Genomic DNA, 27,199 nt, shown 5'->3' with positions numbered 1-27,199 from the left:
GTTCAAGCTGGGCAAATTAAATGAAGTTTTGCTTTGCAAAACTAAGCAATTGATAACAATGAATAGAAATTCCATGTGAATATATGCATAGTCTGCCACTTGACTCAAATGGCCGGAGTTCACAGTTAAACAAATCATTAAATTTACTTTCCCCTCCCCCCTTCTCTCCAAAGGTCAAAGTTACTGCAAAAAGGCAGACTGGTGTTTACCAATGTAAGAATCCTTTCAAAGGACTGGAATCACACTTTTGCTATGTTTCTTAATCTTCCAGGCTCAAAGAAAGTGGGTAAGTCTTAATCTTCAGCAAAAAATTGTTTCTAGTTCTTTATTAAAAATGTTTCAATTGATTTTCCAATCCAATCTCAAGTATTTTGGAAAGTTCCACGGTCATGAAAAATGCTCAAATATTACAGCTCATAACTATTTTAAGATGACTGCTTGAAGTTCACCAGGAAACTACTCTCAATTTGCAAAAATAAACTATTTAAACTGTGTCAAATTATTAAAACTTATTGCGAGAAATGGCAATAACTTTCAAACTGCACTCTATGTCCCTCCATAGATTAGCCTGTAAACTCTTCCCATCCTACAAATCTTTCAGATCCTTGTTCCTCCAATTCCATGCTCTTCCATACCCCCAATGTCTTTCATCCCTTCTATCTGCAACAGTCAATGAATTATCAATTAGTTTGGTTATTCCCCTCGCAGAAGAACTACTTTGGAATAAGTTAGAAGATGACACTAAACAATTATGCGTGAGGATAGGCAACATAACCGCACAAACACAAAATGAGAATTGTGCAGATGTACCAGGCACAGCAGATCCACGGGAAAGAGCTTAACACTGATCCAAAATCAACAGTGCAATTTTAAAGTTCTAGTTAACGGATGGGAAACCATGAGATGGCACTATAAAAGGAGCCAGTGTACAGATTAGGCCAGATCTGTAAAAATCTCCATGACAGCAAGATAAAAATCTCTTGGTCCCTACAAGCACTTATTAAATGCAGAGCTTGTTGTTGGACAAGCACCTCCTTTGACCATACAGTGGCCTTCATTCACAAACTATAATTGCTGCTGCTATTCTAGGTATTACTTCACTCCAGGTGCAACATGGAGAGCATTGCAGGCAAGGGGACAACCATGTCAACAAGTAAATGGGATAAAGAATCTGCATTTGGGCTCAATGCAAACCCCAAACTTCCATTCTAATGCAACACACAAAGACAGACCGGTTGCTCTATCCAACCCCATTGCTTGTGTCAGACTGCAGGCTACAAATCCCACAATCGCATTGCTTCTTAAAACTCTATAAACCACAGTTAAATTACCAATTTTATTTTAAATTAACATTAATCAACATTTTTCATTTTTCATTATGCTAAAGATGAGTATCCTTGAAGTAATATTGTTAATAAAATTGGCATTGTAAACTATATTTTTGTCAGGAAGTAAAGGGGACTAGAACAAGGACTTTCTCATCAATCCCAGCATCAAATATAAAAAATGACAGCAGCCAATTTAGAAGCATGAAAGGCAGTCAATTTTCAGTAAAAGGATCTTCACTGATAATGAAATTTGCCTGTAATTTAAGTTTCATGAGAATAATGCAATATTGTAGAATTTATAATAACCAACCCAAGAGAATGACAGTTTATCAAAGACATACCTGCTTCCGTTCTCTTTTTGGAGGCATTTGTGGCTGTGTAGGATTTATCATAACAGTGGCAGGTGCCACTGGTGTAGAATATGGTTGCACTCCCTGTGCTGCTGGATAATAGGTTCCTGAAGAGACAAAGTTTCAACAACTTTAAGGACAAATAGTCCATCTATTACATGTCAGGATCTGATGTTTCATAATAATCCTAAAATGAAGTTTGTAGGAAAGCAAACAAATGCTAGGAACAAGTAAATAGAAATTATTGGCCCCTCTCACCTAAGAAAATACAGAAAGATAAAATTTTAATCACTAACTGCTTAGAATCCAAACTCAAGAATATTAGAATAAACAAATACTGTAATAGTCAGGTCAAACCTACAAATGCAGTCTCAATGTCTCTCTTCTCAACAATCTAACATCCAGATACAAATGCTGATTAGTTGAAGGCTTTCACAGCAGCAGCTGAAAAGTACTTTTAAGAGTGACAGTACAGTACAAACAATTTTTCAAACTGAGGAGCTAAATGTTAGATAGACGGGCTTTTAGGCTATTCCTCCTACAGTGTGTATTAATTGCTTTAGTGCTTTGAACAAATTCATTGCTTCATTAACCCATCACCTTTATTAGTTTAGTCAAATGTTAAAATTCCAGTTGCACAACAAGCCCAAAAAATTGAGTGCTTTCTCCTCCAATTTTCACAAAGCAGTGTTGCATCTTTATTAAGCAGTAAACCAGCAAGAGATATGCAACAATATCCATTAGCTGAAACAAGACATAATTACACTGGAGATTACACAGATTTCAGATTTTATCTGTCACACATACATCGAACATACAGTCGTCTGCATTAACAACCAGAATAATCTAAGGATCTGCTGAGGGCAGCCTTCAAGTACTGTCACACAATCGCCACCAACATAGCATGTCTACAATGTTCAGCAAAACAAAACAAGCAACAGCACAAACAACAATAAAACAAGCCCTTTTCCCACCCACTCACAATGGCCTCCAATTCCAGGAAAAGCCACCTACTGAACTCTGGTTTCAAGACATCGGACCTCCAGCTTCTGAACATGCCGACCTAGGAGCTTCAATTTTTGGGCCTCTAATCCAGATTTGCTGACTTTAATCTTTGACACAACCCATCCCCCAAAGATTGCTGGCCTCCAATTGCCAAGAGCTCTGACAATCATCTCCTGACCCAAAGTCTATTTACTGCCCAACCTCTAATTTCTCATTCCTATACCTGAATCCTAACTGGACCTCTGGACTTCATGAGTTGTCTCCAAAACCATCCCTATGAACCCAAGTCTGAGGCATGACCTCAATGGATATCGCTGCCATCTTGAGCCTTATCAGAACAATGCTGGAACTGGAATGTTTCAATTACGATGGAGAAGCCCAAGCAGATCCTGACAAAATGCAGCAAAATTCTAGGAAGCATAAATAGGTGGATAGTGAAACTGTCTGGCACAACAGAGTCATCAAATATTGAGGAGCACAGGTTTAAGTAAGGAGTAAAGAGGTTAGAAGGGACGTATGAGAGAAAGTGTTTTCACCACTCTGGAACTTACTCACCAAGAAAAAGCACCTAATCAAGCACACTAGAATGTATGGCAACTCCTGAGGGCTGCCCCCAGCATATACTTGAGTTGTGTTGGTTGTTAATGACATGTTTTGTTGTATTTTTTTTAAGCATACAATAAACTAGTTTCAAAGCACAAAGGCTGAGAATGAAGTGTGCAAATATCCATTTTTCAACAGGTATTAGTTCTTCAATGACGTTAATTTTTCAAAGGCATTTCACAGGAACTCAAAAAATTACCACTACACACGACCAAAAACATTTTATTTTCAAACAAGACCTAAAATTCAAAAGTTTAGCATCTTAAATCATGGAAGTCAAAGGCAGAAATGGTACATCATAGGTAAACATGTTAAATGTACTCCTACTGCTCAAAAGCAAATGTTATCCAAGTTCTTACACAAACACAAGGATTTTAAAGTGGGAAAAAAATAACAAAAACATATGATCCAAGACACGTACAAGTGTGTGCACGTACACGTGTGTGCGCGCATACGTGTACATATATATATATATATTTATTTATATATAAAAATAAACTTCTGATGGGGCATCGCAAGTGAAAGCTCAATCTAGAAATAGACTACTCAGATATTCAAAGAAAATTAGGTAAATGTCAGATTTAAACACCATAACATTATTCACTCATTTGTCACAACGTCAAGTAGCCATTGCCACTAAACAGTGAATTGTATCTGGTATTCATCTTATAAGATAAAAAAATAAATTTGCTTTCAACTTTGTACATATGTGTTGAATGTTAATGCATACACTTTATCGATTAGACTAACTTAGAAGCAAAATTTTTCAAACACAACATTAAATCCGATCATTAAAACAAAGTAACTAGCAATGCCAATTACTTATACTGATCCAACAAATTTACAGCTAGGAAATCCATCAACTACCTTTACAAATAAATACAAAAGGGAACTTACGCCTTTTAAAACCTTCACAACTGTTGAAGCTTATCCTGCAAATCAGACACACTACACTAAAAGACGTTACTGGCACCTTCAAACGATCTCAACAGAGATAATGAAAGCAAATACTTGGGAAATGAAATGGCTGTTCCTCCTTTTCTATATTCCATGTTGTAGTGTACAAGGAAGCATTTGGCCAAAAGTTCAAACACAATTTAAATACTTCAAAACAGATCAAGCTGTCATACTGGAAAATGCGCAATTCCACTTTCTGCTTTAAAGTTGCAGTTGGTTATTGAAACAAGAAATAAAGATCCTGCACTAATAACTAACTACATTAGTGGCTTTACAGGATCACAGAGTATATTTAAACTCCAACATCAAGAACAGCCACAAAATAAAAAGATCTAACTCTGGATTATACCTAATTTAGCATTAACACTCTTCAAATTAGCTAAGGCAAATGCACTTCGTTTTGCGATTTAAAATGTACAAAGTGCATGGTATAAAGTCTGAGTTATTTCAAGTCGTCCTTGTTAAGGATTAACCACTGATTCTAAATGTATAATACATGCAAAAGTATACAAATAGTAAGATATGGAGAGCTTTGTAAACAATGTGAACTATTCTGTTCAATCCAACTTAAAAAGCAGTATGCACTTCCAATTCACTGAAAAAAATACACAGCCAACAGACATTGTATATACGAGGTCATACTTCATAAAGTAATGATGCAAACTCCCATTCATTGCAAAAAAAAACTATTGGGTAGCCTTTCCAAGTTGTTTTTGTAAATAGCAATCTTCAAAACTTAAGATACCACACAAACAGCTGTTAAATACAGCTTATTCTGATGGTAGCAAGAGGGCTTTAAAGGAGAGAAGCATTTAAGATGTTGGTTAGAGGATGGAAAATAATCGGAATACACCAGCTCCGCCTGAGGATCAACACTGCACTTCCAGCTATGCAGTTATCCAAAATACATTACACTCTGATTTTAAGTTCAATGTACAATGCCATGAGTGCTCAGTCATGTGCACTGAAAGCAAAGAAGCACAAAACAAGCAATAAGGAAGGTAAAATTATATGGCAGCCTTTGCTGCTGCAGGAATGGATGTCTTTATGATGTTATATGGGGACTGGCAAAACATCATCTGGTTTGACAGCAATTAAGGCAAAGAATTACTAGGAAGAAATTTTGGAAAGCAAGATTTAAATTAGTTACAGTTGGAAGAAATAGCAATTACCTTTTTGAAAGAGGCTTTCATGGGGTTGTTGCCATTTTTGGGTTTACCCTTTTGGAATAAAACAAGTTGTGCAAAACAGTTGGGATTCTCTGTTGTAAGATTAAACAAATTTCTTGAGATACTAAGGAAAACAGAAAATAATCCACACAAGCAAAATGAACTGGTGACAAAAATCAGCTTTAATGTTACCAAATGGCAGAATTCAAGGGACCTTACAGCTGACTCAAACTATTCTCTTTTAAACATTTTGACAACCACATAAGCTTGCAAGATGCTGCTTTTTGATGTTTATTGCCTTTTTACTACAAGTACTTCTCAGTTTAATAATGCCAGCATGTGAACTACATATATCTGTCCGGACACCCCCCCCCCCCCCCCCGCTGACTGCTCCTGTGGCTCCTCCCACTGACCGTGGCTCCTCCCACAGACCCCGGTATAAAGGCGATTGAGGCCTGAGCCCTGGCCTCAGTCTCCAGGATGTAGTATGGTGGTCGATTGCTGCTTGTTCTTTCTTCCAGCCAATAAAAGCCTGTATCTCGCCTCATGTCTCGGAGAGTTATTAATGGTGCATCACAGCATCATTTGCAAAGCTCTTAAAACAACAGACCTAAAAATAAACTACCTTGAGTTTTGCAGTACACCTCAAAAGGACAAGAACAAAAAAAACAAAAGCTTGCCTGTGGGTAATAATCAAGCACATCAACAAAGCTTTTCATTTACTTTGCACTCACTTTGAAGAGGTACTCTCATGTAGGACCATTTGATTTTGTTCAGGTCACTACTCCTTAGCCAATAAACTGCCCCAAACTTTTCTGCAAGTACTGCTAGATTAACAACCAGAAAAGTTAACTTTTCCCAAATAGGAGTCACTGTGACTGAGATATTTAGGACAGCACCAAAGCAGATTTCTAAAACAAATTCCAAATAACCACGCAAAGCTTTTTAAAACATCCAATAGATCAGTAAAAGCTCCAGCTAGTAACAGCATTAAGGCATTTGGATATGCTAACTTTCCAATATATATGCACTGGACAGCTTGCATTTATCTATCCATTTTCAATAGCTTAGACAACTATGACCTGTTTTACATGCATGAATCAAAGGAAATTACTGAGTGTATTCTTAAAAAGCGAGAAAAACATTTCCTTCTTTGAACCCATGTACATGGGTCAAAAATTCAGGGTGCTTTATTCAGGATTTCTGCTAACATTAAAAATGTCCAAAAGCATTGAATTTATTACAAATTACAAACTCACTGATTTCAACCTACTGCAATACCAACTGATAGTAATATAATTATGAATACATTACTCATCAACAAATTATGATACATTAATAACATGCACCTTCCAATACATTCACTGCACTCAAACTAATGCTTAATATTTTTACTCAAATTAAGTTCCTCACACTTGTCATCCCTGATACAGAACTAGATATCAGAAACAGAAGAATTTTGAAATACAATTATAGTTTCTAGAAATAAACAATTACCAACTTCATGTAACAGTAAGATTGGATGCTTGGTAGAGTTCTTGTCCTTACCTACCTCCCCATAAGCCTCCACATCTAGCACAACATCTTTACAACTTCAGTCATCTTCCATGGGATCCTACCACCAAGCACATCTTAACCCGCCCCCCCCCCCCCCCGCCCCACTTTCCACAGAGATCACTCTCTCAATGATTCCCATGTCCATTCATCTGAACTCACTGATCTTCTACTTGGTACTTATTTCTGGAAGCAAGAGTGGTGCCAGACCTGCCCGTTCACCTCCTCCCCCACCATAATGTGTCCCAAACAGTCCTTCCAGGTGAGGCAACACTTAACCTACAAGTCCATTATGGCCATTTATTCCGTCTGGTGTAGTTGCCTCTATATCAGTGAGACCGACATAGATTAGGGGACCCCTTTGTCAACCACCTTTGCTCCTTCTGCAACAAGGAGGATTTTTCAATGGCCAGACATTTAAATTCTATTGCTCATTCCCAATCCAGTATGTCAGTCCATGGCCTCCTCGACTGCTATGATACGGACTCTCTCAGGTTAGAGTAACACCTTGTATTCCATTTGAGTAGCCTAACGACGTGAACATCAATTTCTTTAATTTCTGGTCATCTCTCCTCTCCCTCGCCCTCTTTTTCCATTCCCCAATTCTAGCTCCTCCCTTGCCCCTTTTCTCACCCACCTATCACCTCTGCTGCCTTTCCTCCTCCAATTTCTGCCATGCTCCATTCTCATCTATCATCGGAATCCTTCTTCTTCAGCCCTTTCCTTATTTCATCTATAACCTCCCAGCTTCTCAGTTTACCCCCCTCCCCCAATACTTACCTGCCTGCACAACCTTCCCCACCTTTAGGCCTGATGAAGGGTCTCAACTCAAAACATCCACTGATTATTCCCGTCCATAGATGCTGCCCAACTTGCAGAGTTCTTCAGACCAGTATTCATTTCTTGCAATTCAGGCTACATGCACTTCTTAAGAAGTATTCAGATTAATCAATAAAGAACATCTGGATAGGAAATTTTCTTCCTTATGTTCTGCTCAATAGGCAGTAATGTTGTATCTTTGGCTTTCATTCTTCAGTAATTCCAAACACGGAGATAAAAGGAAGTTCAGCCAAACCAGAGACCAAGTATGCAACTCATTTCAAACCAAGCTGCAATCCTTAATAACCTATCTGCCATAACTTCGTTCCATTTACAAAAGCAAAGACAACATATTTCAAGACTATAATTATAAGCAGTGTGTAATTAAAATCAGTGTACACAAAATGAGTTTTATCTTTTCAAACCAATTACAATATAAAGAAACCATGTATTTCTCACAAGCTAAAACAAATGTTCCATTTTAATAATACAAGATACCCAGAAGGAGCCAAAAAATTATTACTCAGCAAACTCCTTACTTAAACTGCACTGCCTAATTGGTAAAAAAAAATTTTAAACTGGTTCATCCAAGGGTGCCACGGTAGTATAGTGGTTAGTGTGACATCAGGGCAGAGTTCTGTGTTCAATTCCAATGTCATCTGCATGGAGTCTACATGTCCACCCTGTGAAATGTGTGTTTTCTCTGGATCCTCCAGTTTCCTCCCACAGTCCAAAGGTATACCGGTTAGTAGGTTGAATGGTCATTGTAAATAGTCCCGTGATTAGTTATAATCAATCGGGGATGGCTTGCTGGTGCGGTTCAAATGGCTGCAAGAGCCTATTCCATGCTGTATCTCTAAATAAATAAAGATAACTTAAAAGTGCGAGTCATATTTTTAATAAAAATAGAACCAGACAATTATGTTAATAATACTTAACATTTTGGTAAAGTTCATATTGTTGTAGCAATATGAAAATAGATACTTCATAAATTTATGGGAAAGGCAGGACTGATTGTATTAGTGCTGTCCATGAAAAAACATCACAGTTGATTTGATATACATTAAAAACCCTTGCAGTGTTACCTCTACTAGGAGAGCACATCTACAATCTTGACAGAAACTAGAAGGAACATACCATGCTATGAAATTGAACACAAATCTGTGTTCTATTCCATGGTGCAGGAGACTGAAAAACCACTCTTTTTCTTAGCACACTGGCAGTGTTTTTAAAACACAAAATTTTCTATTTGAAAATTGTAGGCATTAGGCCAAATAGCAATCCTAATTTTCATACCTTGTATAATATATTCACCTTAGCAAAACAGTTGCACCATTATGACAAAGTGCATGACACTAAACCTATGCAAGAACACTGAACCATGCAAGAGGGCTGGCATCTGAAAACAACATTTGTTTTACTAGAAGCAAAAAGCACAACTAATTTTTGCATCAGTATTACAATAAACCCACTGAAGTAATCAAGCGTAAGTACAATTGGCCCTTCTTATCCACGGGGAATTGGGACCCCCTGCGGATACCAAAAACCGCAGATGCAGAAGTCCATTATATAAAATGGCATAGTATTTGCATATAACATATGCACATCCTCCCATATACTTTATATCATCTCTAGATTACTTATAATACCTAATACAATGTAAATGCTACGTAAATAGTTGCTATACTGTATTGTTTAGAGAATAATGACAAGAAAAAATGCTCAAACGAGTGCTGGAGAGAGAACTTCCGGGTTTTCCCGATCTGCTGTTGGTTGAATCCGTACATGTGAAACCCGCGGATATTGAGGGCCGACTGTATTCCATTTGCTGGTCTGCAGCAGAATCTATTAACCTAATGCTGTGATTTGGAAATGAACCTCATTACTACCCTCTCCTTGACAAATTGAATTATAGATGCCAGCTGTCTAAAAAGTCTGAGTGTTAGTATATTTAAAAAGCTGCTAGATCATTAGAATAATGCCGAAGAATAATACGGATGGACCCATAAAACAACAACAGAGCATCATGTAGCATCATTCCATGTTGCAGAAAGTGAAACTGCTCATTGTGGGTTCATCATTACATACAATAGAATTTAGCACAAGTTAGCTAGCCTCAGATTTAAATAATGTTGGAGCCAATGATAGAGCAAAATAAAGAGCAATTATGCAAAGGATTATCAGTAACATGGTAGTGTAGCAGTTAGCGTCTAACGCTATCACAATGTCAATGACCTAGATTCAATTCCATCACTGTAAGGAGTTGTATGCTCTCTCCGTGGGTTTCACCCGGCTATTCCCGTTTCCTCCCACATTCCAAAGACACACAGATTATTACTGGTTACGTATGCAGAGCTAGGTGGCATTAAGCTGGAAGGGTCTGTAACTGTGCTGTATCTCTAGATAAAAATTAGCTACAGCATGAATCAGAAAATTAAGTATATCTGATGTGGTAGAAATGGGTAGTAATTCATGGGGTATTAGCACCACAAAGAGAAAAATGCAAGTTTTTTCTGTTGTATTGGCCTTACTTGAATCAGACTGGGACCAGCATTCAAACATATCACAGCAGTGTGATGCAGCTAGTAGAGCCACTAACCCACAGATTCAATCCAATTTTGATAGCTTCACGTGGAACTTGCATGTTTTCCCTGAGTGCTCTGAATTCTTCCCACATATCGTTTTAGCTGGCGAGTTAAATGGCCACTGTAAATTGCCCCTGTCTGCCAATGCCAGATCCAGCAAGGTTGAAGGGGAGAATTGAGATATGGGGAGGATACGAAATGGGATTAATGTAGAGTAAGTGCAAATAGGTACTTGCTAGTGGGGACACGGTGCTAAAAGGCTCGTTTTGTGCTGCATCTCTCTATGATGTGGCCAATTGATTGATTAGCTTTAAACAAATGGGAAGCTGGTTGAAGGTTTCTATTGAGGGAAAATTTAGAAAGTCCAACAGAAAAGGCAAGGGAACAGAGAACTTTTAAAGCAAGGATTCAGCAGTCAACATGGACTGATGAAAGGAATGTTAAGACTGTCACTAGTCAAATAGATAAAGACAGTACAGCTAATGTACTTGGAAGTTAGGCCTTTGAGAAGGTATCACAAGTGTAGATTAAGGAGTGGAGAAAAGGTGACAGTAGAAATAATCTAGTCAATTTTTTGGGTCAATATCTATGACAAGTGGAATACCACAAGGTTTAGCAGCTTATGATTGAATAAGGGAATAAACTATAACACAGTTTGCCAATTATGACAATGCAAATGGCAATGTGGTCAGGAGGCTTCATGGTGGCATAGGTTAGCCAAACAAATGAGCAAGACTTTGGCAGATGTAAAAATTGGAGATAGTGGATATTTCACAAATTAAGCACACGGTCAGAATAAACAAACAACAAAGTTAACATGCAGATAAAGCAAACAATTAAAGACAAACATTGGCCTTTGTTACAAGTGAATGAAGATAAGAGTAGATGCATGTTGTTCCAAATACATTGTTCTCTAGTTACTTTGCAGCCAGATTGTGATCTTCATATTAAAGACACATGCAATCAAGGTATATTACAGAGAAGGACAGAGTCAAATCATTGTGAATTTTATGGATTCAAGACTATCAGAACTACCACATTTCTAGAGCAGGGCTCAATTTATATAAGATTACAATGAAAAGATAATAATGCTATATCAGCTGGCTCCCCTACAGAAACAATTACAAACAGGAATTTGTTACTGGTGGTTCAATATTTTTTTCTTTAATTCAAACAATGTCCTGAACAGAATACAAGTGAGTCCACTAAACAATACAAATGCCTTACCATAAGGATACTCTCCAGGATTTGGATTTGAATAAAATCCAGTTCCAGGTGGAACAGGATACTGTTGAGTCGGCTGTACAAATGAGGAACGAAACTGGGGAAAAAAAACAAAGTTAATGTTAGCATTAACTTCTAGCTGCAAATTGACCATCTAGAATTAACTTGGTAAATGTAGCCCTTTGTACAGACAGTCTTGGCTAAAAGAATAGATGTCTGCATTCATTTCAAAGTGTTTTAAAACACTTTGCTCTTTCTATCCTGACAATCCAATTAGGACTTATAATTCTACATTTACTCAACTTATCCTGATGTGGAAACAACACTGCAAACTAAGAAATTAGAATTAGGGAATGAGTAGATACCTCAGAAATAGAAGATATGCAGTGAGCACCAGAAATTAATACAAGCATGCCAACATTGTTAAAATATGTAGAAGATAACAGAGCCTATGATAAAGAACTACTACTGAAAATACTGTACTGAAAACTGAAGTACAGGCCTTGAGAAAAAAGCACGACAGCTATGCTGATTTGGTGCGACTCACTTTAGGCAATTTTTAAAGCATCAACAATACATTAGGACTCCCTCTTAAACAATATTAGAACTATAGAAAATTATAATGCATATTCAATGAGTTAACAAAGGACACTAGAGCTTGATTCAAAAGAACACATGAAGATGTCAATGCAAGATACATTTGTAACTCTGGAGTAGTTTGAGAATAAACACTGAAAAGATTTCCACTGATGAATCATGAAAAAGTAATAAAATGCAAAAGTACTCCAAAGACAAATCAGGCACAATTGGAAATACAATGGATCCATAAAAAACAGCTGTATTGCATCACTTCAGAATTAGGAAGTCAAAGAAAAAACTAAAATATAATGAACAGTTGCAGCAGTTTCCTGCAGTTCAGGATACTGGTTAATGGAATTAGCAAAGACTTGTGAAGGGAAAGCTAGCAGCCAATTGTAATATGTCTTTAATTTGTACATTTACCTTAACACTGAACAAGATTGATTGAGAAATGCATTCTTAATTGAAATTTATAAGGAAATTTTGTTTTCTTAAAACAAACTAGTCAACTAGGATGGCAAACCTTTTGGCTATAAACTTTAATCAGATGACAGTCAAATTAAAAGTTTTGAAAATTAGCATTATTCTAAACTAAACCAAAACAGTGAAAAAAAATTCCCCATTTAGAAAAGGTTCTTGCCTGGCTTGGAACATAATAAGGTCCTTGTGACTGATATGCAGGTATCTGTTGCGTTGTCATCATCATAATAGCCTGAGAGCCAGGTTGGTAGACATGAGTTGCAGAGGCCACAGGTCGAGTCGTTGCACTACTCTGAACCCTGGATGCATTACTCTGCTGCTGGGCTCTGCTTGGGTAGTATTGCTACAGAAAATAAACAACAGCATTAGCAAGCAGCATGCATTTTAGATCCAACAGTAGAATTGCTCAGTTCCATTCAGGTGGTGGATAGGCATTTCAATGAGGCAAAATCCATTTTATACTACTGAGTTATCACTTGCATACAATTTCAGAAAAAGTCTGCAATATAAAAGTTCCAAACTTTATGCCAACTTCTGCCACTTTGACAACATAGAATCATAAAATCTCTGCTTTTGTGTACAAAAACTGCACTGGATTTGGAAACAATTTGAATACAAACTTGGCGAGATAAAAACCTTCAAAAAAAAAATGGGCTGTATTTTATTCTGTGAAAATTTACATTAAAACAGTACATGATTTAAGTGCAGAAAGTTTATTAAAATGAGTTTAATTCCTTTCAGCTCTACTTCCTGCAACATACCCAATGTTATATACATGTACGTCATTCAAAACTACAGAACCATTTAGCAGTTACAATGTCATACACAATGTTCTACATAAATATAAAGTTTTACAGAGCCTTCTCTCAGTATTGAGTGTGCTTCCTTAAAAACAAGGATACATTTAGGTGATTATCCGAAAAGTTACAACTTTTACTTGCAAATGTACCCATTTGGCTGAGATCTATTTCTCATTCTTCTTGAACTAGTTCAAATGAAAGCAGATATTCCCAATTTGCATACAACATTTGCCCTTCATACTCTTATTTTTGCACTGTTTCCTGACATAAGATAATTTTTTCTGAAATAGCAGATATAGTCAGGAAAAAATTCTAGCCTAATTTTTTTTTTAAATGAACAAATGGATAGGGCATCATTATACACTCAAGTATATCAAAACTGCATATTCATGCAGAGTGCAATCACAAAGAAAAGAGCATTCTTAACAGTCAATACTTAAGTTAAAAAGAAATGGTATTTAATTTGAATACAAGTATTTGTAGCACGTGAGATGGGTGAATAAATCCAAAATAAATCAATCTGATCTTAAAAGCCAATCATAATGCATTATAAAGACCTGACCATACAAGGCACATGATATTTCGAACAGGCATCAAGGTAACAGAAAAGGGTGCAGAATTATCTCAATAATTAAATGCAACATCTAGGTAGGAAACACCTTGACAGCAAGTAGAATCAACATAGGAAGAGAAACTAAATGTTAGCTGTAGTATGATTATATAGAAAGTATTAACTAGTGTCTGATCAGGTTAATCTTCACAGAATGTCTGATCAAATTGGCAAAGTTTTGAGAACAAGTTCATATAAAGCACTGCAAGGGATTCCTGAAAAAAATACATTATAGAGAGAACATGTTAGCTTGGCGCTTTTTTTTTGCAGAGTCAGAATTAATTAATTAATTAGTGTCCTGCATTGTTAGCTTTATGTATTAAACATCATTTAAAAATTACTTAAACCTAATTTTAGGAAAAAATGCAAAAATAATTGAAGAAGCAACCAAGTTAACAAATGGTCATTGAGAAAACAAAGGAAAAGAAATTGAAAATGTATTGGCAGAAAATGTAAAAGAACAATAATTTCTGCAAGGACCCAGAAGAATAACCGTTCTATTTGAGAGTCCAGAGATTCTGACAATACACACGATGATGAAAAATGAGTTTGACTGTAGATATTTTGATCTGTCTTCATAGGGTAACACAAACTTAGTGTGGAAGTAGTGGAAGCAGAAAGGACCATAATATGGAATGAGAATTGAAAGTAGTAGTAGTAAAGAGAAAGCATTGATGAAATGCAGTGAACAAATCATCTGGGCCTGATGAGTTGCATTCTTGCATTACAAAAGGCTGTTCAGGAAATAACAAGGTATATTGGTAAAAAGACTTTTTCTCTAGAGTGGAACAATTCCAATGTATTGGAAAATATCAAAAGTACATTTCATTTCAGCAAGGTTAAAAAGTAGAGGGAAAAAAACACATGCCCAAGGAAACACTGGAATCTATAAAGACCACAACACGAAATATAGAAATCCAGTGAAATAACAAGACTGAGAAAGTGATTAAACAATTGCATGAATCTTCAGAGTTTAGTAGTAGTAAAATCAGGAACAGGCAAATGAGGAGGAATGCTTTAGTGAAAATAAAAATAAGATCAGATGATTCTCAGGTTAACACACTCTTACCTCTGCTACTTCAATCATAACTAAGATGAAAGGCCATCTGCAATAATACACACACAGGGAAGCTATGGTAATGTTGTTGGTTCTGCAAAAGGGCAAGTGAAAAAGCAAGTGGTACCAGATCATGTATATGCAAGGAAAGTGTAAGGTTTTATGAAAATTAAATCTAGTAGCTGGGTGCCAGGTCTGCTGGCAAAGTAAGCTGCTATAGACAAAAGCAATTTGGGAGCCTTTATTCAAAGAGTAAAATACTGGATTTAGGAAAAATGAAACTCCACAGCAGTCAGTTCCTTCAAGAAACAATATGCAGTGCAAAGTTCAAGAATGCTGGGATGGTGATGGGATTTTTCAATGGAGAGAGATTAAAATCAACCTATGTTCTCTAGAGCAAGGATTCCAAACTTTTAGATGCATTGGATCATGTTAACCGAGGGGTCTGTGGACCCCACACTGGGAACCCCTGCATCCCCTGCAATATTTTAGAAAAATATTGTCTTGTTTAAGATCATCAAGAGAATAAGCTCAGGAATTGTGTCACACCAACATGCTTTCTCATTCTATTAATAGCTTAACACAATTCACTTTTTAAAAAATAAACATGTTAAACAGAATAAAGTGAAGTAAACCTCACAAAATGCCAAAATCATTAGGACTTCTAACTAATCAGATAGTAGATAGTTTTACTGTACTTCTTAAAAGAACTACAGAACTATCCAATTATGATGAGAAAGAGTTCCATCACTCTGGGTTGCAGAATCTTCAGAATTACCTATTCTACAAAGCATACAGTAAATGTTCATTCAATGCACTTTCAAAATTTAGGCTGACAGTTTCTTAACTGCAAACTGAATTGAGGACTATGAGAATCAGACAGAAAATTAGAGTTAGTTATGCATTTGTCATTACAGAACTAAGTGAATTCTATGTTGGTACACAATATAACTGTGGTTGCTAAAAGAAGTTTTAGAATTCAAGAACACAATCCAAAGAATTATGATCTGATAGCGTGCTGTTTCATTAAATCATGAAGCTTTCAGCATAATTTTGCTGTGACATGCTTAGTACATACTATCAAACTTTATTAGGAAACACTTTTCCATGGCTGCTGAACATTAGAAAATACTTCTGTGAAAACTTTCCTACAATACGAGTACACCACAAATATCATTCAGAATGTTTGCAACTTCTAGAACACATACATTTGTTTAGTGCTATTCAGACTGGAAGGCAAGGGGGAATACACTAGAATAAAAAAGGTGAGGGAGGGGGAGGGGGGTCCTGCAGCGGGTCTCAACCCGAAATGTTGACTGTTCATTTCCATGGATGCTGCCTGGCCTGCTGAGTTCCTTCAACATTGTGTGTGTTGCTTTGGATTTCCAGCATCTGCAGAATTTCAGGTGCTTAGGAAATATTTCCACAACTGCAGAGCACAATAGCACAGAACCAGCCCCTTCAGCCCATCTAAATCATGACCAACTGTTACTCTGCCTTCATTATCAACCTTCAAATGGACCATAGCCCTCAGTAGCCCTCTCATTAACATACTTCCAATTTTTTCTTAAACACTGAAATCAAACCTGCATCCACCATTTCTGCTGGCAGCTCACCCCACAATCGCATACCCTCTGAGCGAAGTAGTCCACCCCCCTCACATCTCCCATAAACATTTCAACTTTTACCCTTAATCTGTGGCTTCTAGTTTTAGCTTTACCCAACCTCAGTGCCTGCTTGCATTTACCCTCATAATTCTGAATACTTCTATTAAATCCCCCATTTGCCTTTGCTCCAGCAAATTAAGTCCTAACCTTTTCAACCCTATAATATTCACTTTTCTTTAAACAGTACTCTCCAAACATTAAACACCACTCATCTAACTGTTAAATCATTGATAATTTAGTAGCTTGAGAAAACTCTTAAATTAGCAACCAGGAAAATGCTGGGTAGGCAGTGCCAAAATTCCACTTTACATTGGTAAAGGTTTGAAGAGTATTACTTCACTTCACTCTTCTAGTGCTTAGTTGCATTCTCCATCCAATTTTTAAGTCACGGTTTCATCAGCAGATTTTACTATCTAGATGGCCCACCCAAACATGTGAAAAGTTATTGGGAGCCAGGGCTCTTTAGAGCTGCCATGGAACAATGCACTTATCGTTTGATTTACCTTTCTAAGCAATTTTAAGAGCACAAGCCTTATAATTTACTGCCCAAAACTGAAGTTTATGAAGGCAGACAAGGAATATTCATACCAAGGTAATTACTGATAGTTCCTCAGAAGTGATGAAAGGAGAAACAAGAAACATGAAACGACGTATATGTATCAGAATTCCATATCTATACAAGAACATCAACTTGAACAACTCAGGCCAGGTAGAAGACAGCTTAGTAATCTGTTAATGTGCAAATCTAAGATTCCAGGTCATTGGTGTAAAGCTTCTAAATCCAAACATTATTGGTGAATGCCTTCAAAATAGGTAGGAAATTAAAACAAACTAAATAGGAGGAAGACTGATTGCTGCATTTTTGCCAACTTGAGCACTGGTAATAAAAACTACCTTGTCATGTAAGCTAACAAGGTTACAAGTAGAGATAATGTAACTAACATGGACTTAATAGTTAGGTCTGATCTCAAACACGGAAAGTGATGAACAGCTAAGTAGTGTCATAATGATGTAATATGCTGTCAGGGAATTAATTTTGGTAGTTCCAACAAAACAATTCCACTTCAGTACATAACACTTCTTAAAATATTAATCAGCAATTTCAAAAGCCCACTGGTGCCTGTCTTGGTATTTGTAACATCCATTTATTGTACCATGTGCTTCAAGGAAAAGATGCAATTTTGCAATGGAGAAAGTGTAATATCAAATCACTTAATATTGCTCTTTTAATCAACACTTTAAATACCAAGATGGTAAGATGACAAACAATGTTATGCAGTAATTCAAATGGCACAGATCTCCCAATAATATGCAAGCCTCTTAGTATGTTCTTTTATTGACAGCACAATTTAGAGAGGCAGGATTCACAACTTCAGCCCTAACACTATGACATATTGGTATTATGTGATTAATGTTACATACACCTGTATAGTAAGATGGTGAAATGTTGTCAGCTACAGAAGTGTGCTAATTATTATATAATACATCAGAATTATCAACTTCAAAAGGTGGCACAGATGTTTATAAACAGTTCTACTACCTTTCCATTCAGAAGTTTCTTACCTGGCGTGGCTGTGGTTGAGTGTTCATTTGTGGAGATTGCTGTGGTGCAAAAACTACTGGAGCAGTTGTCTGGCCAGAGGGATAGGCAGTCTAAAAACAATGAAATGTTTCTTTTTTAGTGGTTGACAGTACAACAAAATCACACATTTAGAAATCAAAACCATATTAGTGTTGAATTACCTGGGCTATTCCAGAAGGGGGGGGATGTGGGGCAGATGGAGGTCCTCCAATAGGTTGGGGTCCTTTGTTCATTTCATGTGGCACAGCATGTGGACCCCCTACTTGTCGTGAAATCTGCAGTTAACGACAAATCAGAACTGTCATATAGATAACCATCTAGTTGGTTTTAGTTTAAAACAGAATTTGATTAATTCCGGCAAATAACTTAAATTACAAATATTCAAAACCCTGCTGATATAACAATTACTGAAAATGCACTTCTTCAATGGTATTCAAGGTTTGAATTTCAAATTTCTCTCATTTTCAAAGAACAAAGTGAAAGGGAAAAATTCAAAGACAGTCAGGAAATCAATGTCTCATAGTGACCTCACGCTAAAGAAATCCCCACAACAAGGATCCCATTTTGTACTTGTGATTAATGAAAGTAGTAACACAATAGGCAAAGCTAATACCAGAGAGAATAAAAGGCATTTTTCAGACTAATGAAGCACATTCAATCTGATGACAATCTTATTTAAAAAAAAACAAATGTGTTCATCTCAAAAGGGTTGGATAACATTCCTGGCTAATATTATTCTTCAAATTTAAACTCAATTTTGCTTGACATAGACAATAGTTACTAAAGCAGCTAATGGCATTTTTATGGAAGTTATTCCACAAGTGACAACCATTCCATATTAACTTCAGCAATATCAAAGAAATCTAACATACACTAAAAGAAATCAACGAGCTACTGGAACAAAAAAAGGTAGAGTGCCAAGGAGGGTAAGTCAGGGGTGGGGTAGGGATAAGTAAAGAAAAAACTAATATCCAGTAATGTACTGCTACATGACAACTAAGTGCACTGAAATGTCTTCATTCAACTCAGATTGGATTCAAAGGCTAAAATCACAATTTGAACTTTTTATAACCACCCACCCCACTCCCACAATCATTACTATTCAATACTCCAGGAACGAAAAGCATTTTAGAGCAATCAATATCCAAAACCTTAACCTTAATCCATTCAAAATGGAAGCAAATGCACTATTCAGTGTGGAACTTACCCACACAGACCAAAAGTTCCCATCCCTGATCTGTACTCAAGTTAGCTGACGTCAACTGAGGTGGTAGATCAAATGCTACAAATGGCCTCAGGACTCCTGGACTAGGGAAGTCGAGAGAGAGAGAAAAAAGAAATCAGCTAAAACTCCTGTTCTCAAATACCGTCTAGTGACCACTGATATAAAATACATGCCAAAGACAAACTCTGTTTCATCCAGTTATCACACAGTAACTTACTAATACTCTAAATTCCTAGATGATGCAGAAGGATTTTAAGCTAGGAAAGAATTGATCTCCAATGTAACATCCTGGAATAAACTGAATTCACCATTAAAGCTCATTTGTGAATAATACCACCAGGGGAAGGCATGGAGGACAAGCTATATCCATGGAAGATTTTTTGGCTTCCTGCAATAGAAGCAGTGTGCAAACACAAACATCCATGGCAAATGCTCAATATTGCTGTAAATCTCTTCTCTGCTAGCTCTGGGTCCTTTTACTTGTGTAAAACCCTTCTACACAATGCCAAAGTAGGAAAATCAAGACTTATTAAAATTAACTAAACCTGCAATGAAGTCTATAAACAAGTCTGCTTAAAACATATCAAAAATAAATAATACTGACACATACACCGGAATATGGATTTACATTGAGCAAATACATTTTCTTGAAAACTGTGGACACTAAATTTAAATTAATATTTATTACCTTCAAAGGATAATGCTGAAAGACAGTTCATCAGCACTCTTCATGCAACACTTAGTTTTACTGCCTTTGACCAATGACTGAGGTCAATTAAGGAAATAGCAGAGCAGAAATCAGCCTTCATCGTATTGAATGGTGGGGCGGACTGGAGGGGCCTAGTTTCCTGCTCCTATCTTGTGTTCTTGTAAGAGGGCACCGTTTAACAACGTGGACAAGTTATACCCTGATTTGTTGTTGTTACAGTGAAACTGCAGTTTATTGACACTTAGTTTATTAACTCAATTATGGAATTCATTCACTCCTAAACTAAGAGGTAACTAACAGTGGTAAATACAATATTTCCTTAAATAATGTACCATGCAAAAGTCTAAGGCACATATATATAGCTAAGATGCATAAAACCTTTGCACAGTTCTGTACTGCAATTGCAAATATAAGTGTGTTTTCTGGAAGACTAGGGCAATTATGGGGAAATCAAAACATTCTATAAAAGGATTACTACTTTATTATTAAAACTTTAACATCTTGCTTTTGCTCCTTTAGGCTACATATATTGCATTATTTCTTCCAAGTGATAGCTAAAAGTGGGTCTCAATCTTTTTCTGCTTGTAGACTACTTTTAACTTTTATTTACTTCTGTGGCCCCCACCTTCCAATATTCTCAATTAGATGCCAAAACTTTTTTTGTTATCTGTACTAATTATTCTAATATATAGTTAATATTTATGCTTTCACAAACAAGAGAAAATCTGCAGATGCTGGAAATCCAAACAACACACACAAAACATTAGAGGAACCCAGTAAGCCAGGTAATATCCATGAAAGAAAAAGTACAGTCAACGTTTTGGGCCAAGACCCTTCAGCAGGACTGGAGATAAAAAGAACCTCTTTCTCCTCCAGTCCTTGCTGAAGAGGCTCAGGCCTAAACATCGAGTGTACTCTTTTCCATGATGCCTGGCCTGCTGGGTTCCTCCAGCATTTTGAATATTTATGTTTTAACAGATTATATAGGGGAAAAAACTATATTGTACTACTATATTTTAGAATATTTATGTAGTATTCTTCCAACCAGCAAAAAAAAAGCGCTTAGTAATATTTAGTAAGATCCTTGCGACTGACGCACATGAGTGAGTTTTTGAATACCTGGTTGCAACTTAAAGACAAAGAAGAGAAAGAAGATCGCCTGTTTTCACATCAAGATGAGCTTTTGATAGCAGGTGCAGAGCTTGAATAAAACCATGTTCAACTAGATAAGAGGTAGGAAATCCCAATTAAAAAATAATTTACTTTCTCCCAGAACTGTGGAAACTCATTTTGAATATCACTAGTTACCAGAAAATTTGCTTGAGCTGTCATATCATTCTGCAGCTCAATCCTACATTATTGCAATGTGGTGTCAACATCATTCACATTCAACCCAAATGGATCCACCATCCAATCTGGAATATGCATCTCCAGCAGGTCTCTGGACTAAAATTCCATTATCAGTGTAGTTGTTTCAAATGATCAAGATAAACAATCAGATCATCTTGCAATTCATTTTTTTTTAAAAGAGTGGCCAGTGCAGGAAATTGCATAAACTCTCCATATCTAATATTGCTGCTGACAAGTTTGGGTTTTCCAACGAAAGCACTAACAGCCTCTTTGCATGAAGTGATTTCAGTTTTTTTTAAAACCTTGTAACTGTAAATTGTTGGGTTTTTTCCCCCAAATATATAGTGGCATGCAAAAGTTTGGGCACCCCAGTCAAAAATTCTGTTACCGTGAATAGCTAAGTGAGTAAAAGATGATCTGATTTCCAAAAGGCATAAAGTTAAAGATGACACATTTCTTTAATATTTTAAATAAGATTACTTTTTGGTTTCCACCTTTTAGTTTCAAAGTAACAAAAAAGGAAAAGGGCCCAAAACAAAAGTTTGAGCACCCTGCATGGTCAGTACTTAGTAACACCACTTGTAAACGCTTCCTGCAGCCAGCTAAGGTTCTTTCAATTCTTGTTTGGGGAATTTTCGCCCATTCTTCCTTGCAAAAGGCTTCTAGTTCTGTGAGATTCTTGGGCCGTCTTGCATGCACTGCTCTTCTGAGGTCTATCCAGATTTCCGATGATGTTTAGGCCGGGGAACCGTGAGGGCCATGGCAAAACCTTCAGCTTGCCCCTCTTGAGGTAGTCCACTGTGGATTTTGAGGTGTGTTTAGGATCATTATCCTGTTGTAGAAGCCATTCTCTTTTCATCTTCAGCTCTTTTTTTTACAGATGGTGTGATGTTTGCTTCCAAAATTTGCTGGTATTTAATTGAATTCATTCTTCCCTCTACCAGTGAAATGTTCCCTGTGCCACTGGCTGCAACACAAGCCCAAAGCATAATCAATCCATCCCTGTGCTTACTAGTTGGAGAGGTATTCTTTTCAAGAAATTCTGCACCCTTTTTCCTCCAAACATACCTTTGTTCATTGCGGCCAAAAAGTTCTATTTTAACTTCATCAGTCCACAGACCTCAACCTGTTAACTACCATTTCTTAACTACATTATGAATAGAGGAAACAACTACCTGAAAATACTTTGCTATCTTCTTACAGCCTTCTCCTGCTTTGTGAGCATCATTTATTTTAATTTTCAGAGTGTTAGGCAGCTCAGAGGCTGCTGATTGTTGGGACAAGGTCTGAGGAGTCAGGGTATTTATAAGGCTTTGAAATTTGCATCACCTGGCCTTTCCTCATGATGAATGTGAACAAGCCATAGCCCTAACAAGCTAATTAAGGTCTGAGACCTTGGTTAAAGTTATCTGAGAGCTCAAATCTTTTGGGGTGCCCCAACTTCTGCATGGTGCTCCTTTCCTTTTTTCCCCCCACTCTAAAATTGTACAAAACAAAAATAATACACTAATCTTGCTTAAAATGTTGAAAAGAATGTTTCATCTTTAACTTTGTGACTTTTGGAGATCAGTTCATCTTCTACTCACTTAACTACTTATTCGCAGTAACAGAAATTTTGACCAGGGTGCCCAGACTTTTGCATGCCACTGTACCTGGCAGGTAAAATATATCAGACTGGGCAATGATAATTTGTTCTCCAAGCTGCTATTTTCCCACTTATTTTATTGTGTTCTAATTAAATTACATATTAATCTGTTTATTTACATATTTTAATAGTATTTCATTAAAACAGTAAACTTATCATGGCTGATTCAGAAACTCCTGTGACCCTCAACTTATTGTTTTTTTCCCCCCACTTGAGGTCCCTGTGGAATCTGCCATGGCCTAATCAGAAGCCATATGGTTCACACTGAAAACCACTGAACTAAAATATTGGCATTTGCAATTGATAGCTTGTTAAACCTCTAGTATAACCTAAACAATGGGAATAGTGGATGACTCAGCTTTCCTCTCCAAGAAAGAAGCCCAAGAGCTTCTGATCAGATATCTACAGCAGTATTTTTAACAGATCACAAATAAGTGAATCAGATTATAACATCTCCACTGATATGTTGCCATGTTTATCACTATCATTTTACATGGCAAATATGACTTGCAAAAATCAAGATACAAAACTTTTCAAAGAATACCTCAGAAAACCATAAAAACTATACATACTGTGCTGAAAGGTCCAGAGGCTGTACTGTGCTTGACGCAGGCCTTCTATCAATTCTGTCAAGCCAATGACAACAGGAAAAATCTCACATTTCAAGATGAATGATTCAGATACACTACGAATAGTAGTAAATGTGTATTATTAGTTTGTGAATTCCCAATTGTAAAGCTAATGTCCCTTTCGAGAATTTCTGCTTTTAAAGCAATAATTTTTCCATAATTTACAACATGCTTTTGCTATAAAATCCCTGAATTCTCTGTATAATTACACAAGGACATCCACAATCCAACACATGCATGGCTAAAATGTAGCACCTTGGGAGTCATTAAGTTCTGGTTCCAAGTACCAGTCCATAAATTGGAGCTCAATTTGGAGCAACTCTATGTGAATATGTAACCTTTGTCACACTTCTTGCTATTGATTCCCTGTGCAATCAATATTTATTCCTATCAAAAATCACGATTATTTATGGCTCATTGGAATATTAAATGCGCTTCACAAGCACTTCAATGACATAAATGTGCAAGGCTCCAAATGAATACTGTACATGTTGAATTTTTAAGAAATGGAATTTTTGGCAGAACTGCATCATATGCAGAATGTTAAATGTTTTAACAATTCTTTCACCCACACATAATTGCTACCAAAAACAGCAAGTACATTCACTGAGCCAGTGTTATCCTTTATTCTACCCAGGTCTATGCCAGATTACATTTAACTAATAGTGTCTTGTTGTCCAACTCAATAGCAAGTTAGCATCAAGTTATTTTTCTTTGGCATAGTCTCTATTCAGCAAATACATGATAAAAACCAGTGTCGGAGTGTCGACAAAAATTACACGAGTGTAATTACTTCTAACTTGCACTTTATTCAATCCAACAAATGGCGAGAGAGAGTGTTGAGTGTAAGCGTGAGCCTGTATGGCAATTATTCTTCCATTTATCTAAAAATTACAGAACCCTTGCTATTGCAATTCATGAAGCTAAAGATATTCATGAAATTCTCATAAATGGGACTGTTCATAAGATCTCCCTTTATGCTGATGATCTATTAGTTTATATTTCAAATCCTGAAAAATCCATTCCTAGCTTATTGAAACTATTAAACGATTTTGGAAAATTTTCGGGATATAAACTAAACCTTCATAAAAGTGAATTATTTCCCCTAAATGATTCTACTTCTATCTTTGATGACATTCCTTTTAGAGTTACAGACTCTTTTAAGTATTTAGGTGTTATTATCACTAAAAATCATAAAGACCTTTACAAAGCTAATTTGGTTCCTTTAGTGGATTTTATGAAGCAATTATTTTGTAGATGGAATCCACTTACACTTTCGTTAGCCGGCTGAATTCATGCAGTTAAAATGATGATTTTACCAAATTTTTATATGTATTTCAAAGTATCCCTATTTTTTTTAAACTAAAAAGTTTTTTGATCATGTTGGCTCTATTATTTCATCTTTTGTTTGGAATAATAAAAGACCAAGAATTGGGTAAAGATGCTTTGCTTAATTTAAGAATGTATTATTAGGCTGTTAATATATGTTAAGTGTTTTTGGTTATATTGGGCTGATAGAAATGAATGACCACCTTGGACTGATTTGGAATTGAATGCTGTGAAACAGTTTCACTTTATCTCATTATTAGGAGCTTCTCTACCTGTACAACTGGCCAAAATTGCTAATTTAAATTTATATCCTGTGATTAAACAGTCATTACGAATTTGGTTCCAGTTTCGTAATTTCTTTTAATCTCAAAAAAATTTAAACTTCTTAGTTTAATTTATCAAAATTATTTATTTAAACCTTTATTAAGTGATCCTACCTTTCTTCTTTGGAGAAATAAATGTTCATTCCTTCACGGATCTGTTCCAAGATGGCCGATTGAGAAATTTAATAGCTAAACACTCTCTCGTATTCACATTTCCTGCAATATCTTCAGGTCAGACTCTTCTTACAAGAATATTTAAGTAATTTTCCATATATACAGGATTCTGACCTGTTAGACATTATTTTAAAAATGTATCCTTTTGTGAAGGGTTTTATTGGGAAAATTTATAATTTATTGCTACAACAGCACAATTACCCTTCACTTAAGATTAAGCAAGATTTGGAGAGAGAGCTTAACATGACCCTGATAACAGAAGACTGGTTGCAGATTTTAAGTTGATTAACTCTTCTTCGATTTGTGCCAATCACTCTTTAATTCAATTTAGAATTGTACATCGTTACTATTTGACAAAGGAGAGACTGTCTAAAATGTTTCCTAATGTTGATAGTCAGTGTGACAGATGTAAAACTAAGACAGCCACATTGACACATATGCTTTGGTTGTGTTCTGTACTGAAACATTTTTGGAAGTCTTATTTTCTCCACAATTTCTAAAGTTTTAAAAATTATTTTTATTTGGTATAATCCCTCAATATAGTCATGGTATTTCTCTATCAGACCAACATATAATTGCATTCGTTACATTATTGGCCAGAAGGGCTATTGTGCTGAAATGGAAAAATGCTTCTGCTCCTACTTTGATACAATGGTTCTCTCAGGTGATGCCATGTCTCAGTTTGAAGAAAATCAGAAGTCGAACTTTGATCCTCGATTTGATTTTGAGAAAGGGAGGGTCATTTGCCCAATAGTATCATCTGATTTGAGTTAATTAACATGGTTCCCTTCCGATTTTTCTTTAAATGGATTTGAGGTGGGGGATTGATGTTTTTTCTAAAATGGAAGCTTGTATGATGTATAGCTCCGGGGTTGAGCTCCCAATGTTTTTTTTGTTTTTTTTTCCAGTTAGTAGGGGTTTATTTAAGTTAGTAGGGGCTCTTTTTTTTTCCTTCTTTTTCTTTCGAAAAAATATTAACACTTTATTTTTTCTTTATCATCATTGATATATTGCTTAACTTTGTTAATCAGTTACTTGCTAATTTAATTCTTTATTGTACATAATGACATATTAACTTAATATATCTTTTTGTTAATCTTCAACAATAAAAAAGATTTTAAAGTGAAAATGAAAAATTACTTTCAACATTACTTAAGACATTAAATAGTATCAGCACAAAAATGACCTAATGTTGATCAGATTTTCAACTGTTATAGGCACTGGATTAGAGGAATGAAGGATTAGTACATTTTTAGGATGGGATATATCTCGCCTAGCACCATAACTTGGTCTTTATCAAAGACCAACTCCTCCACAGATTCACAGACTACATAGATCTTACGATCTCTCTCATCGCTTTCTGTCAAAAGTAATGCAAGTTGGAGTCTGTCTATTTCCTTTCTGGGCTGCATGGCTCTCCCTAGATTGGAGACTTTTCTCTATGGA

At 36.2% G+C, this 27,199-nt stretch overlaps 1 protein-coding gene across 8 annotated transcripts in view; it reads right to left on the bottom strand.

Annotated features, from left to right (window-relative positions):
• Nucleotides 1-27,199, bottom strand: part of eif4g1a (eukaryotic translation initiation factor 4 gamma, 1a) — a 98,880-nt gene that overhangs the window by 53,502 nt on the left and 18,179 nt on the right. For 2 of the 8 annotated variants that reach the window (XM_059945130.1, XM_059945135.1), the window contains 6 exons: nt 23,871-23,924; nt 18,531-18,644; nt 18,351-18,440; nt 12,814-12,996; nt 11,598-11,691; nt 1,670-1,785 (listed from right to left, as the gene is read on the bottom strand). In XM_059945130.1, the coding sequence (XP_059801113.1) occupies nt 1,670-1,785; nt 11,598-11,691; nt 12,814-12,996; nt 18,351-18,440; nt 18,531-18,602 (555 nt within the window). In that variant the 5' untranslated portion in view covers nt 18,603-18,644; nt 23,871-23,924. Of the gene's footprint in view, nt 1-1,669; nt 1,786-4,183; nt 4,375-11,597; nt 11,692-12,813; nt 12,997-18,350; nt 18,441-18,530; nt 18,645-19,576; nt 19,678-23,870; nt 23,925-27,199 lie in introns of those variants that run through there. The other 6 variants (XM_059945116.1, XM_059945124.1, XM_059945090.1 and 3 more) reach the window with 4 other exon arrangements.

This window comes from Hypanus sabinus, chromosome 2, assembly GCF_030144855.1.
Source record: "Hypanus sabinus isolate sHypSab1 chromosome 2, sHypSab1.hap1, whole genome shotgun sequence".
Lineage (NCBI taxonomy): Eukaryota > Metazoa > Chordata > Chondrichthyes > Myliobatiformes > Dasyatidae > Hypanus > Hypanus sabinus.
The sequence above is the reverse complement of the archived record's forward strand: the minus strand, read 5'-3'. Positions and strand labels throughout refer to the sequence as shown.